The sequence below is a fragment of the Eleutherodactylus coqui genome, chromosome 10 (assembly GCF_035609145.1).
Source record: "Eleutherodactylus coqui strain aEleCoq1 chromosome 10, aEleCoq1.hap1, whole genome shotgun sequence".
NCBI lineage: Eukaryota > Metazoa > Chordata > Amphibia > Anura > Eleutherodactylidae > Eleutherodactylus > Eleutherodactylus coqui.
Window position 1 is genome coordinate 92,386,051 of NC_089846.1, and position 16,700 is coordinate 92,402,750.

General features: G+C 46.7%; 1 protein-coding gene across 7 annotated transcripts in view; it reads left to right on the plus strand.

Annotated features, from left to right (window-relative positions):
- Positions 1–16,376, plus strand: part of POF1B (POF1B actin binding protein) — a 45,772-nt gene extending 29,396 nt beyond the window's left edge. For 5 of the 7 annotated variants that reach the window (XM_066581451.1, XM_066581455.1, XM_066581454.1 and 2 more), the window contains 13 exons: positions 200–292; positions 1,331–1,375; positions 5,678–5,814; positions 5,917–5,941; positions 6,886–6,960; positions 9,331–9,423; positions 9,850–9,963; positions 10,137–10,289; positions 10,676–10,795; positions 12,162–12,290; positions 12,813–12,877; positions 13,711–13,824; positions 15,527–16,376. In XM_066581451.1, coding sequence (XP_066437548.1) covers positions 200–292; positions 1,331–1,375; positions 5,678–5,814; positions 5,917–5,941; positions 6,886–6,960; positions 9,331–9,423; positions 9,850–9,963; positions 10,137–10,289; positions 10,676–10,795; positions 12,162–12,290; positions 12,813–12,877; positions 13,711–13,824; positions 15,527–15,536 — 1,173 coding nt within the window. In that variant the 3' untranslated portion in view covers positions 15,537–16,376. The remainder of the gene's footprint in view (positions 1–199; positions 293–1,330; positions 1,376–5,677; positions 5,815–5,916; positions 5,942–6,885; positions 6,961–9,330; positions 9,424–9,849; positions 9,964–10,136; positions 10,290–10,675; positions 10,796–12,161; positions 12,291–12,812; positions 12,878–13,710; positions 13,825–15,526) is intronic. The other 2 variants (XM_066581452.1, XM_066581457.1) reach the window with 1 other exon arrangement.
- The last annotated feature ends 324 nt before the right edge of the window (positions 16,377–16,700 follow it).

Here is a 16,700-nt window from a genome sequence, read left to right on the forward strand (position 1 = left end):
TCTAACTTTCATAAGTTCTTGTTGTGGAATTGAAGCTGTAACTCTTACTACAGCCCAGTTGCATAAATGTACACACCCCTCCTTCACATTATGTATATTTGTTACCACCCTACTCTTTTTACTACAACCCCCACACCCGCCACTGTAGCATCAGTGGTGCATTACAGGATGTTGCCTAAACTAGTTGTTTCCCTCATAGGAGCGTCAGACTCAGGTGATTAGAGGGACGAGCTCTTCATCAGTCAGTGACCAAGTGAGTGACCAAAGGAAGGTCTCCATCCAGTCTTCGGAGGTAAGTGCTGCCATCGCATCTCCTGTATGGGTAGGGAAGTACATGGTGGACTGTCAGTGGCTGAAGGGAGTACAAGACGGAGAGTGGTAGCGACACCGGCCCTTGAACCCCTTCCTACCCCAGAACGTATGTTTACATCCTATAGAAGCTGAGCCTACGCTATCTGCAACAGCTGGCATTGGTGAGAACACCGATCCCCGCTGTTAACGCCTTACATCCCATGATTGCTGCATATAAAGGGCTCACAGAGGGAGGGAGCCACATCAGCAACCCACCCCTATATAATCCGGGAGGGCTGATTGGTTGCTATGGCCTATGATCGCTATGAATAATAATAATGCATTGCAGTCCTGAAGTATTTTTAAAAAGTAAACAAAAAAAATTGCGCACTTTCCCCTCTTTGTTTAATAATTTTTTTTTTTTTAAAAGTAAAAACTCATGTTTCATATCGCCACATCCTTAATGACCCGCACAATAGATTGAACGCACTTTTTATCCCGCACTTCAAACATTCTTAAAATAAAAAAAAGGAACCAAAATGCTTTATTTTGTTTCCCAAAAAATTGATCATAAAAGCCGTATATCCCCCAAAATGGTAGCACTAAAAACGACAGCTCGTCACATAACAAGAGCGCGCCCTCGCAGCGCTGCGTCCACGGAACAATAAAAGGTTGTGGGACGTTGGACACGGCGATGCACAAAAATATCTAACTTCCAAAAAAAGGGGTTTTATTCTGAAAACCTGGAAAAGGCAAAATAAATATAACTTTGGTATCGCAGTAATCGCACCGACCCGCAGAAACAATGGTGTCATCGATGCTGCATGATGAATGCCCTAGAAAAAACAATGGATTGATGTGTTTTCTTTCTGCTCTACAAGCAAAATCAATAAACGTTCTACAATACAAACAATGGTCCCATTAAAAACTACAGCTCGCCACGCAAAAAACAAGCCCTCATATGGCCACGTCACTGAGGGGTTAAATGACATCCTGGGAGTTGTAGTGTCTCATCTTCCACTTGTTCCCCTCCTTACAGGACCTGAAATTGGAGCAGAAGGTGACGGTGCAGCACGTGGAACAGGTACAGAAAGACGCTGAAGAACCAGAGTGTTCTATTGGTTGATCGTCTCCATCCTGGTGGACACTGATGGTCACTCTGGGGGAGAATCATCAATACTCTCTAAAGAGCCGTGGAAATGGCGCCAAATATAATTCACCAAATGTATATAAACTGTAAACCTAGCGTAGGATCACGCGACTCACAAGGTGTCTTACGACTTCTCTTATCCACGCAGGGAGTTAAAACATTTAATGCATTTACATTGTGGACTCAACTCACAATTTGTTAGTCCTCCCCCATTGCAGCGCCCCCTGCAGAGCATTACATCTGACTCTGCAGTTAGTGTGGCTGTTGTGTCCAGGCAGTGAGGTAATGATGTGATAAACCCTACGAGGAATGTGTTCTTCCTGCTCGCCTGCTGCGCCGCTTCTCTAACTGCCCCCCAGGATGCGAGCGATGTATAATACCGGCTCAATGGGCCGATCCCAACAGGAGAAGCTGCTGACGGGGCATTTGATAATGCATTCTGCGATTGTGGGGTAACTCCGTATTGTCTTGCGGTAATTCCCGTGCGCGGTGATCTGTCGTGTTCTACAAAGAAGTTCTGTGTCTAAAAAAAAATGTTTCCAACTTCGCCATAATGTGCAACAGGGAGGCGGCACCGCGGTCATCCATAGCATGAATGCTCCCGCTCTTGTAGAAAGTGACAGGACACTAATTTTACTTCATGCAGGGAGGGGACTGCAAAACAGAACGACCACCTTCAGAGTAGGAAGACTGCTGTGGTTGCACAGAGCTGAATGTGTCATTTAAAGGGCCAACGCAGCTTTCTGTAACTACAGCTTCACCATTGTATCATGGAAAGGTCTGCAACGTTTTGTTTTGTATCTCTACTACTTTCAACATCTCTGCATGCTGTCAGTTAATAGGAACATTCTCGTTTAGATCCAGAAGCTAAAATACCTATCCTGATCTGCACCTGCTCATACCCTGTAACAATGTCAACAGCTCTATCACCTAAAGTCCAGGACAGCAGAGACTGGTGCGGCCATCATGTGTATCAAACACAGGATTGTCTGCCTAATACATCGTAAGAAATGCATCGGCTACGAGAAGTGTTAGGTCAAAGTAGGTAATGGGAACTGCAAGGTTCCAATTCACTGACAGCATGCAGAGATGTTGATAATGGTGAAGGATTGTAACATGAACTCTGTTAGGCTGGATTCACATAGCCAATTTACAGCACTGCAGCATGTCCTGTTTTTCTGTGATGTGGCTGAAAACTCGCCCATTATTTGCTGTGGGCGAGTTAAAAATCACACCCGCGTGTACGTACGAGTTTCATCAGAGTACAATTTTTAAATTGTTTCCTATCGAAACGTGATTTTTAATTTAATTTTTTTTTCATGCAAGTAACAAATGAACATGCTGCGATCCGATTTTCTCACAAAAAGCAGCGCACTTACAGTGAAAAGGGTGGGCTTAAGACTGCGATATCGGTCCAAGTTTCTCAGACTGATATGGCACTTGCCCGTGTACATATAACCTTAGAAAGTTGCAGAACATTTCACTTTAAAGATGTTGTCCAGTTGTAAATTATTGGTGGCCTATCACGATAGGCCATCTGTGGTAGATGGAGGGTCCACTGTCTGGGACCCCTGTCAGTCAGCTTTAAGCTGCACCTTTGTTTTCATGCAGGGAGTTGATTGTTGCAGGAAGCAGACAGCTCTGTTCTTGCAGCAGTGGCCAGGCTTGGTATTTCGGGCCAAGTTCCCATTTAATTGAAGTAAATGGGAAATTGGCCCCCAATACCAAGCTGTGCCACTGCAGTGAGAGCGGAGCTGTTTGCTTCCTGCAGAAATCCATTGCATGCATGAGCACAAAGAGCCAATGAACAGCTCATCAATGGGGGTCCAGCTACCCCACTATTCTGTGGATTAGCTATTAAAAGTTTGCAACTGAACAACCTTTAAGACAAGGCTCCTCCCTCCGAGGCCCCTGGATCATTCTGCATCACCTTCATAAAACACTTTAGATCCCACAAAGCCGTCCATGTTTTGTGCGTGAAGCTTTGAAGGAGGCCGACAAGTCACAACTGGAGCGAAGGTGCGGCCGCCGAGGAGTCAATGAACATCTCTGAGCCCACAATAATCTGTCTGAGTCACACAGCGCCAAAACGTTCCCGGTTGTTTTGCCGCTTTCGTTGGATCTTGTTACAGTTCTTTATGGAAATATCATAACTGGGGTAATCTGAAAGAGACCCCAAACCAGACATTTCCCCCTCCAGTTGTTGTTTATCCTCTTCAGAGTTGAGAAAGGCTAACTTTTTCTCTATCCCCCTACAATCACAAGCAGTGCAGCATGTTCCTATGTTATAGGGGCCTGCAGTGTTATTTATCCCTAGCTTCTATGAGTAGAATGCCAGAACTGGCCGGTGAAGACTGACACTGACATGGGCAAAGCAATACAATAGGAAAAGCGGAACTCTAATTGTGGACATTCAAGGAGTATCTGTCCGGCTGCATCACTCACATTTGCACAAGAGCAGCTCACAGGACAGGGTAGTACTGTATATGTAGTATGTATAGTACTGTATATGTGGAATGTTTAGATCTTACTGCAAGTTGAGTATACAGGGGTCTGGAAATTCTGCAGACTCTCACTTTTAAAAAATGTTTTGTTATGTTGTGTTCTTGTTCCCCCTCGTTCTGCACTCAGTACCCCGTAATGACAAAGTGACAACAGAATGGGAGAAACCTTTGTAAATGTTTTTAAAAACAAAAATCTACCATTTTGCAGTGACCTATGTATTCACACCCTGCAGTCAGCACCATGGAGCAGCCATGGCAGTGATTCCAGCCTCCAGTCTTGGGTTTGATGCCACAAGGTTTGCACACCTGGATTTGAGGGATTTTCTGCCCTTCATGGACGATCCCCATCCAACCTGCGCACAGCCATTATCGGATCTCAATGACATTCACAGAGGTGTCCCTAAGCCCCTCCTGTGTTGTCTTGGCTGGGGTCTTAGGATCATTGTATTGTTGGAATGTGACCCTTCTGCCCAGTCTTGGGTCCCTTGCACTCTGGATCAGGTTTTCATTACCTCTGTACTTTGCCCCATTCAGCTTTCCACCAACCCTGACCGGTCTCCTGGCCCCCCAGCATGATGCTTCATCACCAGGCCTCACTGTAGGGATGGTATTGGGCAGGTGATGAGCGGCGTCTGGTTTCCTCCACCCTGACTGGTCTCCCCTTCCCAGCATGATTTAGGTGCTTTTTGGTAACTCCAGGCAGCTTTCATGTGTCTTACTGAGGAGGCTTCCTTCTGGCCGCTCTGCCATAAAGCCCAGATTGGTGAAGGCTGCAGTGATGGTTGAACTTCTGGAAGTTTCTCCCATCTACACACAGGATCTTTAGCGCTCAGCCAGAGTGACCGTTGTTTTCTTGTTCACCTCTCTTACCAAGGCCCTTCTTCCCCAACAACTTAGTTTGGTGGGTCGGCAGCTCTAGGAAGAGTTCTGGTTGTTCTTCTATGTAAGTATTATGGGGGCCGCTGGGCTCTCGGGAACTTTCACTGCAGCAGGAATGTTTTGTAGCTTCTCCAGATCTGCGCCTCCACACAATCCTGTCTCTGAGCTCTACAGGTAGATCTGTCCTCTTCCTTGGTTTTGGCTCTGATATGCATTGTGAGCAGTGAGACCTTATATAGATAGGGGGGGGGTCTGTTATATCCAGTCCACTGAATTTCCCGCCGGTGACCCCAATCAAAGTGTAGAAACATCTCAAAGATGATCAAGATAAATGGGAGGCCCCAGAGCTGAACGTCAAGTGTCATACCGAAGGGTGTCAATACTTGTGTCAGTGCAGAATGGTAGTGTTTAATTTTTTTTAAATGTACAAAGATTTCTTCCACTGTGTTGTCACTTTGTCATTATGGGGTAGTGAGTGCAGAATGATGGGAAAACAAGACCACAATATAACAAAAAGTTAAAAAAAGAGCGGGTCTGAAGTCTTTCTGGGCTCACTGTATGAGATAACTCTGTACCTCCAGTGATAAAAACTTAGGAGTAATGTGCTCTGATCATCCTGCCTTCATGAATAGAATACAAGACCTACAGTAATGACTGACGCAAAGGTGACACCGTAAAATAGAGGTAGTTGGGGAGAGTTAGGTTTGCTTATTATTGGTTGTCACCTATGTCGACAAGTAATCCAGAACATGAAGTCGATGTGTCCGCAGTTCTCACGCCCCTGACACTCTTGCGGCCTCCATTACTGGTACTTTTGGTCATCATTGCCTCTTCTCCTCTTATGTCGCCTCAGCAGCGCAGCAGCAGCGTTAGTTCCGGCCCGGAGCAGCTGGACGCGCGTTATTTTGGTGAACTGTTGGCCGAGCTGAGCAGGAAGAACAATGATCTGTACAGTTATTTGTTGCAGCACGTGGAGAAGATTGGCGCCAGGTAAGCTCCGCCCTCTTTCGTCTTGCCCTGTGCCATTTCTGGTAATATAGGGATGTAATTACGGTAGATATTCTAACCGCTATGTTTTTCTTGTGTTTTCAGGAAGCCGTCGGACTCGGAGTCTCAGGTAACTCACTGATAACGCTGCTATACCTGTAAGGCCTTGTTCACACCAGTGGATTTGCGCTCCGTATTTCGCACATAATAAGGAGAGCTGAAACACCATTGATTTGCATTGGGGCATTGAGGCGTACATTTTCCTGTGTGCATGAAAGTGAACGCAGCGTGGGCTATTGTAGTCTGTATTATGGAGTTATTGACTATAACTCTCATCATCTTGTGCTTCACATTAGATGGGTGTCGGAGTTATAGACTGCCAACGAGGGCTCATTCACACAACCGTGATTTCATTGTGCGTATTACGCCGTGAATGGAGTCCAAGAAAGTGAATACATTTTAATTGAGCCACTCACATTGGCGTATAGATCCGCACGAGAAAAAGATCGCAGCATGCTCTATTACTCCGCGTATCACACAGCGAGAGCCCTGTTCTTTTCTATGGGCGTTGTATGCAATGGTGTCCATACACGATACATTACGTATGGGTGGCGATACGTACGCCAACCCGCTATGAAACAGAGTGGGGAATTAAAAAAAAGACCGTCACACTGCGCATGACCGCATACGTGAGATACATGGTCGTGCGCAGTGCACTGGCTGCCATACACAGCGGTAGTTGGCTCTCTGCCATCATCACACAGAACGGTAAAGCGCTGCGGGACCCCTGTAGCTTCTTATGCATACGGCTGTGTGAATGAGGTGTTACTGAGAGCTCTGATAGTTTCGTTATATCAGGCCCTCAGTCAGTTACGTCCCTTTCAGCAGCGCAGAATAAAGCGCTATTCCATGACGGTAAGCTCAACAGATGCCATTATAAGTCAGAATGTGAAGCTATGACTCCGGTGTGAATATAATATGTCATTGGCGCCTCACCTGATGACTGCACCGCCCTGATATGGAGTGCACAAACATTCTTACGGTTATTAGCACTGACACTTTTCTTCCTTACAGTCGGAGGATATCGAATCACTGATCCCTAAAGGAGTCTCCGAGCTCACCAAGCAGCAGATCCGCTACCTTCTCCAGGTCAGACAGGGGCGCCACTCCTTGTATGGGTGCTGTGTATATAATGACCGGTGCTCCCTGTATGGGTGCTGTGTATATACTGACCGGCTCTCCTTGTATCGGTGCTGTGTATATATAATGATCACCTCTCCTTGTATGGGTGCTGTGTATATAATGACCGGCTCTCTTTGTATGGGTGCTGTGTATATAATGACCCGCTCTCTTTGTATGGGTGCTGTGTATATAATGACCGGCTCTCTTTGTATGGGTGCTGTGTATATAATGACCGGCTCTCCTTGTATGGGTGCTGTGTATATAATGACCGTCTCTCCTTGTATCAGTGCTGTGTATAAAATGACCGGCTCTCCTTGTATCGGTGCTGTATATATAATGATCACCTCTCCTTGTATGGGTGCTGTGTATATAATGAACCGCTCTCCTTGTATGGGTGCTGTGTATATAATGACCCGCTCTCCTTGTAGGGGTGCTGTGTATATAATGACCCGCTCTCCTTGTAGGGGTGCTGTGTATATAATGACCCGCTCTCCTTGTAGGGGTGCTGTGTATATAATGACCCGCTCTCCTTGTATGGGTGCTGTGTATATAATGACCCGCTCTCCTTGTATGGGTGCTGTGTATATAATGACCCGCTCTCCTTGTATGGGTGCTGTGTATATAATGACCCGCTCTCCTTGTATGGGTGCTGTGTATATAATGACCCGCTCTCCTTGTATGGGTGCTGTGTATATAATGACCCGCTCTCCTTGTATGGGTGCTGTGTATATAATGACCCGCTCTCCTTGTATAGGTGCTGTGTATATAATGACCCGCTCTCCTTGTATGGGTGCTGTGTATATAATGACCCGCTCTCCTTGTATGGGTGCTGTGTATATAATGACCCGCTCTCCTTGTATGGGTGCTGTGTATATAATGACCCGCTCTCCTTGTATGGGTGCTGTGTATATAATGACCCGCTCTCCTTGTATGGGTGCTGTGTATATAATGACCCGCTCTCCTTGTATGGGTGCTGTGTATATAATGACCCGCTCTCCTTGTATGGGTGCTGTGTATATAATGACCCGCTCTCCTTGTATGGGTGCTGTGTATATAATGACCCGCTCTCCTTGTATGGGTGCTGTGTATATAATGACCCGCTCTCCTTGTATGGGTGCTGTGTATATAATGACCCGCTCTCCTTGTATGGGTGCTGTGTATATAATGACCCGCTCTCCTTGTATGGGTGCTGTGTATATAATGACCCGCTCTCCTTGTATGGGTGCTGTGTATATAATGACCCGCTCTCCTTGTATGGGTGCTGTGTATATAATGACCCGCTCTCCTTGTATGGGTGCTGTGTATATAATGACCCGCTCTCCTTGTATGGGTGCTGTGTATATAATGACCCGCTCTCCTTGTATGGGTGCTGTGTATATAATGACCCGCTCTCTTTGTATGGGTGCTGTGTATATAATGACCCGCTCTCTTTGTATGGGTGCTGTGTATATAATGACCCGCTCTCTTTGTATGGGTGCTGTGTATATAATGACCCGCTCTCTTTGTATGGGTGCTGTGTATATAATGACCCGCTCTCTTTGTATGGGTGCTGTGTATATAATGACCCGCTCTCTTTGTATGGGTGCTGTGTATATAATGACCCGCTCTCCTTGTAGTGGTGCTGTATATATATAATGACCGGCTCTCCTTGTAGGGGTGCTGTGTATATATATAATGACCGGCTCTCCTTGTAGGGGTGCTGTGTATATATATAATGACCGGCTCTCCTTGTAGGGGTGCTGTATATATATATAATGACCGGCTCTCCTTGTAGGGGTGCTGTATATATATAATGACCGGCTCTCCTTGTAGGGGTGCTGTATATATATAATGACCGGCTCTCCTTGTAGGGGTGCTGTATATATATAATGACCACCTCTCCTTGTAGGGGTGCTGTATGTATATAATGACCACCTCTCCTTGTAGGGGTGCTGTGTGTATATAATGACCACCTCTCCTTGTAGGGGTGCTGTGTGTATATAATGACCGGCTCTCCTTGTATGGGTGCTGTGTGTATATAATGACCGGCTCTCCTTGTATGGGTGCTGTATATATAATGATCACCTCTCCATGTATGGGTGCTGTGTATATATAATGATCACCTCTCCATGTATGGGTGCTGTGTGTGTATATGTGTGTGTGTGTGTGTGTGTGTGTGTGTGTGTGTGTGTGTGTGTGTGTGTGTGTGTGTATATATGTGTATATATATATATATATATATGTGTGTATATATATATATGTATATATATATATATATATATATATATATATATAATGATACGTTGGCACTATATTAATACTTATATTGATCAGTTACTCTGTATTTTCGGACCTCAGATGCGACAGACTTCGGATAAGTCAATGAGACTGGTGTTATCTACCTTCAGCAGCCTGCGGGAAGAACTGGGGCAAATACAGAACAATTTAAATGTAAGTCATCGCATCTGTAACCTATGGGAAGCAGCGGTCTCAGGATTGATGCTGCGTAATTGTTACATCATTAATTAGCGGATAACCCATGTGTTAGTCTTGCTCCTTATTAGCCATGCCTCCAGCCTGAATGACCCAGGTGTTACAATGTTGCTCCTGCTTGGCCACGCCCCCCAGCCTGGATGACCCCTGTATTACAATGTTGCTCTTGCTTGGCCACGCCCCCAAGTCTGGATGACCCCTGTATTACAATGTTGCTCTTGCTTGGCCACGCCCCCCCAGCCCGGATGACCCCTGTATTACAATGTTGCTCTTGCTTGGCCACGCCCCCAGCCTGGATGACCCCTGTATTACAATGGTGCTCCAGATTAGCTAAACCTGTTTTATAAGAATGCAGTGATGGACTGAAGTTTCTTCCTTCTGCAGAAGTTAGAGATGGACAAGAGAAGCCTGGAGAGGGACCTGACCTTCAAGGACGAGCAGATCAAGGAATATGAGACCATTCTGGCTTCTCTACGGGAAAAGAATCGCCAGCAGCAGGTGGGGTCATGACTGTCTGTGAGGCGGACAGAGGAATATACATGAAGACTGGTGCGGTAGAAATAGGGTGGGGCGTAGTAGTCGATGTCTCCTGCAGTCCTATGTAAAACGCTCTGCTGCCTTCATGTCCAGTGATTTTTTTTTTTTTATAATTTTTTTTTCTTTGTCTTTAGCAAGAAATAAAAGATGGTCAGCTGAAGCTGCGCAGCGTAGAGGAATCCATGCTGTCCATGCGCAACACGGAGAGTGACAAAGAATACCGCCTAAAGGAGCTGGAATACGCCAAGAACGCTCTGCATCAGGAGAATAAGAACCTGCGTGTCCAGGTGGGCCGGGATCACACAGCAACTGCAAGCCATAGTAGACCCCAATGTGTGGTGTCTAGTTGCCATGGCAAGTCATCAGCCCCCCGTAATCACATGGCAGAGGGCCGATTTCTTCATCATTGATCATGGCATGTAAGGGATTAACAGCGAGGATTGGTGTTCTCACCGAACCTCGCTGCTGCAGCCTGAGGCCGGCTGACAGTCACAGCGGGCTCCCTCTGTAAAGGTCAAAGGCTCAGCTTCTGAGCTCGCGCCATCCATAGGATGTGAGTTTACATCCACTTGAACCCTTCCCAGCCAGGACTTAAGTTTTATGTTCTGGGATGGGAAGGAGTTAATATGTTTTTATACATTTTTATATTTAGTCCTTTCCTTTTTCTCCTAAGGTTACTGAAACAGTCTCCAGCCCCTTGCTCCAAACCAAGACGGACGAGATCACCAGACACTACAAGGAGATGATCGACAGCCTTCGGATTGAGAAGGACAAGGAGATCCGCTCTTTAAGGGTGAGTCTGATCGATTATATCTTGTGTAGATTATAGTTCCAGTGCCGTGAGGGTTTACAAAGGGCAAATGTTCAGTCACCAACATACATATATAAGCATCTACACTGCTGTGCCAAAAGTCATAGGACAAGGACTAATATCACGTAGGACCTCCTCCAGCAAAGTGCAGCAACTCGGCTTGATATCGATTCCACAAGTGGACCGGAGACGTCTGGGGGGATGTTATAGCCCCCCCACAGCTCCGGGGCATCTGTAATGTAGGATCTCTGCACCACATCCGATAAATGCTGCATTGGGCTCATGTTGGGTGAAGGGGCAGGTAACACCATTGTAGGAACTCTCCAGAATGCTCCTCCAACCAATTCGGGACAATTGTACCTGATGATACAGTGCATCATTGTGGGGGTCCATGAAGGGCTGCAAATAGTCGCCAACGATGTGTTCAGGAGGACAAGTGGACCCACTCCATGCCATGAGAACCCCACACCAGTATGGAGGCACCACCACCCTTCACAGGGCCTTGTTGACAACTGTGCCATACACGAACCCCATCAGGCCGAAACGGTTTGTACCGTGACTTATCAGATAGCGCCACGTTAAAGTCCTTTAGGGTCCCGTTATCAACCTCACGATCCTAGGTAAGGTGCTGTGCCCGATGTCAGGTTGAGAACAGAGGCCTCTGGTGGGTCTTCTGCTTCCATATCCCATGGAAGGTACAGAACGCTGCGCCGACCGGAGGGATCTGTGTCTGGGGTCTCCTATATTGATTGTGGATGTGATTTATGCCGGAGTCTCTTGTCTGTTTGCACAGACTATTCTAGCCAGACAGCACCGGTTGTGGTCATTAAGCACCTCTTGTGGTCATTAAGCACCTCTTGGCGGCCCCTGAGGATGTAGAAATATAAAATGCCCGCACAACTTTGGAAATGGATCGCCCTATCCCACTGACTGGCACCCACTGTTATGCCTTGTTCCAACTCCTAATTCATGTTGCCTCGCCATCAGCCCGCTGGTCAGGGTTCACCCTCATAACTTCTGCAGGTGGGGCGATCCCAAGCATCACCTGAGGTAACGCCACTTTATCATCAATGTACATACCACTATCCCAGGACTTTTGGCACACCAGTGTATACACAGGGACACCATATCTATATCTAGTGGCTGCATGTCATGAAATCTGTCACATGCGCAGTGTTTCTATTCTTCTATGGATCAGCGCCACCTTGTGGCTGCAGCAGGTTCTCCAGAAATGAGAGCCCACTGTTTTATTTGGAGACGACTGATAGACGGACACACTGCTGTAGGGAGCAGGAGGGTGAGCCCACTGACGTGCAGGTGATCTATATGGATGGATTGTGTATTCCAGGCCCAGATGCTGAAGTTCCAGCAGGATATGATGAGTCGGGAAGGAAGCAGCAGCGATTTACAGATGAGGCTGCAGGAACTGACATCCTCCCTGGAAGAGAGAGACTCCCTCATTAGGAGGCAGCAAGAGGTAAGTCCTGGAAGGGGTTTCTACTAAGGGGGTGAGCCAGGATCCTGCAGCTATATGGGCCAAAGTCTCAGTGCAGAAGGTTCCACCACGTGGTTACAGGTCACACGATAAAGATGTTCTGGACAAAGTGCAGATCGCCTTCTTCCTGTGCTTAGTGCTTGCTATACTCCTGCCCCCTACTGGTAAGAATGTTGAGCTCACCCAAAAAAGGAACATGGCAGCTGCAATATATGCGGTGCAGACATACCATCCAACCAGTGAATGGCCCATCATTATTTGGAAGGTTAGCAGGACCCCAAGAGACTGACATCCATCCGTGGCCCGCCCAGCCCTACGTCCATCCGTGGCCCGCCCAGCCCTACGTCCATCCGTGGCCCGCCCAGCCCTACGTCCATCCGTGGCCCGCCCAGCCCTACGTCCATCCGTGGCCCGCCCAGCCTTTAATTGATCCCATCAGCAAGATCTGAGGTTTTGTTACAATATATTCTTGTAGGCTGATGTATTTTGTTCTCCTTCTCTCAGGAGCTTTTTAAATTGCGCCAACAGAAAGATTCCAGTAGCGTCACCCAAGAGGTCATCACAAGACAGTGAGTGGTGGGGGGGTTGAGGGGGTGCAGAGGGGAGGGGGGGGGGGCACGAAGCTTGTTAAGATAGAACAATTTTACGTTTCGTGTATTAGAAAGATGATAAAATCGGGTTCAGGAGACCCCCTGCTGCAGCGTGACATGTACAACTGTGCTCCAGTCACATCCAGAGCTGCCTGCACTGAAGAGCCAGTGATGCATGCGGGACGTCCCATGGTACACCGCTCTTTTGTGTATTTACAAGGGGAAAATCTAGTTTCTATGTAAATTGGATCTCCGTACAGTGTGTGATGTAAACCAGTGTTCCCCAACTCCAGTCCTCAGGGACCCCAACAGGTCATGTTTTCAGGATTTCCTCAGTGTTACACAGGTGATGTAATTATTTTCGGTGCCTCAGACATTGCCACAGGTGTTCTTACTATAGGATATCCTGAAAACATGACCTGTTGGGGGTCCCTGAGGACTGGAAGTAGGAAACACTGATGTAAACCCTGATCCAGCAGAGTGTACAGACACTGAACCAGCAGGAAACCAGCAGAATTGTGTATGCAGCTCTGGATGTGATTGGTGCATGACACAATAGAATTCGGTAGAAGAAGTAAAGTATTTAGGATACAGGTGCTCTAGGTAATTGCAACTTATTAATTCCATCCTTGCTATAAGGAAATTAATGCACTGACTTGTGATATACTTATACACAACAGTCAGTTTGAACAAGCAGAGCTGCAGTGTAAAGCATGGGGGAGGTACAGAGTCTGGGTAGGCTTGGGTCTAAGTGATAGGAAGCTGTGTCTGCCAGTCCTGTGGAATGAAGTGTCTTGTCCCTTCTGTTACAGGTACAGTAATCACTACCCCATCCTCCGGCTGCTCTCGGACTACAAGGACACGACTCCAACAACAACGGGAACGCAGTCCATCGTCGTACAGCGGCGACAAACCTCCAAATACGTGTAGGTAGCGGGAGCGGTCGGCAGGGAATGTGTTATCCCAGTAATGACAAGGCAAGCTGGAATAGTGCTTATTATATCACAGACCTAGTAACAAAGTGCGCAGCACGCCAAAGTCCCCCGGGCGCCAGAGAGGTGACAACTGCCGGAAAATACAAAAGCGGAAGTGTTTGCAGGACAATAATCCAACCCCCCCCCCCCCTCCCCGCGCAGGAGGCGGGGACCTCCTTGACATATTGTCCTACGGGTGTTATAGTTTTGGGGGGGATTGCTATGGCTTTGTATTTTGGGGTTTTCTTCTTTCTTAGCTCTATGCGGTTACTTACCGCTCCGTCATCAGCGGGGAGATGTACACAATGGGGTAGATTTACGAAGGAGTATGCGCCAGATTTCTGAACACCATAATTTGCAACGCCCGTCCTCTGGCCCTTGTGCGGAAGTAGGTGGGGTTAAACAAGTGGGTGTGGGCACACGCAGTCACATTGTAAGAAGTGAGTCTTCATCCACACGCCCGCCTTCTGTATACACGGGATATTGTATATTATATTGTCACCGTGCATTATGTATACCATAGCTTGTACATCGTACAGTCGTGCCCAAGACTTTTGAGAATTACACAAACTTTGGTTCTCACAAAGTTTACCACTTCAGTGTTTTTAGATCTTTTAGTCAGATGTGCCTCTGCTCAGAGCGCCCGGCTGTTATACAGCCGAGCGCTCCGTGTGGAGTATGCAGAACATAGCTGGACCCCTTTGTTCTTCATACCCTGGCTGTGTTCACTGAGCAGGATACAGCTGAAACCAAAATATCAGCTGTATCCCGCTGTGAACTCCGGATAAGGCTCATCGTTCTTCTACAGCTGAAAGGCGACGATGAGTGACGGCTTAACGAAAACTGCACAATGTCAGTGCAGCTAGACACAAGATGGCTTTGAGCGCTTTTTGAGCGAGAATCATTGTGTCTAAATCCGCCTTAAGAACCTGCCATGAATAAAGAATGGGATCTAATCATTCTCAAAGAGCATCTCCTCCCAGGCGTCCGGGGGGGCAGCTTCTCACCCATTTGGTGATGAACAATGCTTTTTCCAGCATGATGGCGCCCCATGTCACAAGGCCAAAGTGATAACGAAGAGGCTCTGGGGACAAAACCATTCAGATTTTGGGTCCATGTTCAGGAAACTCCCCAGATCTCTTCCCATTGAGAACTTATGGTCAATCCTCAAAAGGGCGGGCGGACAAAGAAAAACACAGATATTGTGATAAACCCCAAGCACTGATTAGGAGGAACGGGTCGTCATTGGTCAGGATTTGGCCCAGCAGCTGATATCCAGCCTGTCAGAGCGAAGTGTAGAAGTCATGAAAAATAGAGGTTAACACTATAAATATGGAGTCTTTGCCTAAACATCATGTATTTGTCTGTAAAAGTGTAGAAACTAATGAAGTGCTTCTAATTGTACCTTAGTAACCGTAGCAACAACTGACAGAGCTAAAAACACGGAAGCAGCAAACTTTAAGAGAACCAACATTTGTCTCTGTCTCAACTTTTGGCCTGTATATTGGTGGCCGTGTGCATTATATTCTGTATTACATGTAACATTAGCTGCGTACAGCTGTAGTATTATATATTATATCGCTCCTAGGTTACAGTTATATATTAGATTACTACTTGTGTGCTTCTATTTCTGACCTGGATTTCTCCCTTTCAGGAATGAATGAAGCGGCTGCTGGAGGACTGGGACTGCCGCCAGGTTACATCCGGGTGGTCTGAGGCGCTATCAATATTAGAGATTTGGTCCATGAGGTTCGGGCCTCGCACACACGCAGACGGTCGCCGACAGCATGGATTGTGAGGCCGTACTAACTAGTGGGGGGGGGGGGTCAGGATTGGATATTTGGTAGTGATATAATATGGCTAACATTCTGTACCATGAGGATAAACACAACTTTGCTCTTAAGGCTGTATTCACACGGGCGACACGCACTTTTGCAATTTGCACACGCAATTACCATTCATTTTGCTGACTTTTTTTTTAATGGACCTCATTGGAACAAGCATTAAAAAGGAATTGTGCTCGCATCATCTGCATCATCACACAAGTGCAATTTTCTTTTTATGCACCTACTAACTTAAATGACTGATTTTTGTTAGAAAAGCAGAAAAAAATAGGACATGGTCCTTTTTTTTTTTTAAGCGCAGACTGTCCGTCCGTAAAACAACCACCGTGTAAATATCTCCATTTAAATCAGTGGGCTTTATTTCCGTGTGATTGCCGTCCGATTTTTTTTGGCCTAAAGATCACACAGGGAGATCGCCCGCGTGCATACAGCCTAAGAGATGCACCGCATAAAGATTAACGCAGTTTGTTACAGGGGGGCACACTTAAATTTCACTCTCGCTCCCCTCAAATCAGAGGTCCAGGAAGCTGAGCTATATGCTGCTGTATGTGGGGCCCTCCTTTTTAGAGTTGGTAAGAAGGGAGGCTGCCAGTCACTGGGGAATTTATTTCTCTTGTGGTCAAAATCCTGGCTTGGGGGGTCATCAGTACGGGGGGGGGGGGGGGGGGGGGGAAATGCCATTGTTTTGTTCTATCATAGGGAAGGAAAAGCGAAAATAAATATTTCCATGTAATTTTCTGTTCATTTCATGGGGTTTGTGGCTCCGTCTCAGGTTGTGTCTTTTGTCAGGTTTCTGTTCTCTTTCCACAGAAACAATGTTGGCTGCCACACTGTGTTTCCATTTTAAAAAAACAAAAACAAAAAAAACCTGATGTAAAATAGTCTTCTGTGCGTGTTCTATGGAAGCAAATAGAAACCCTTCTGTTTGCTTCTGTCTGTTCCATTAAATGGATCAGGTTTTTTCCTTCGGCCCAAACTGAGAAG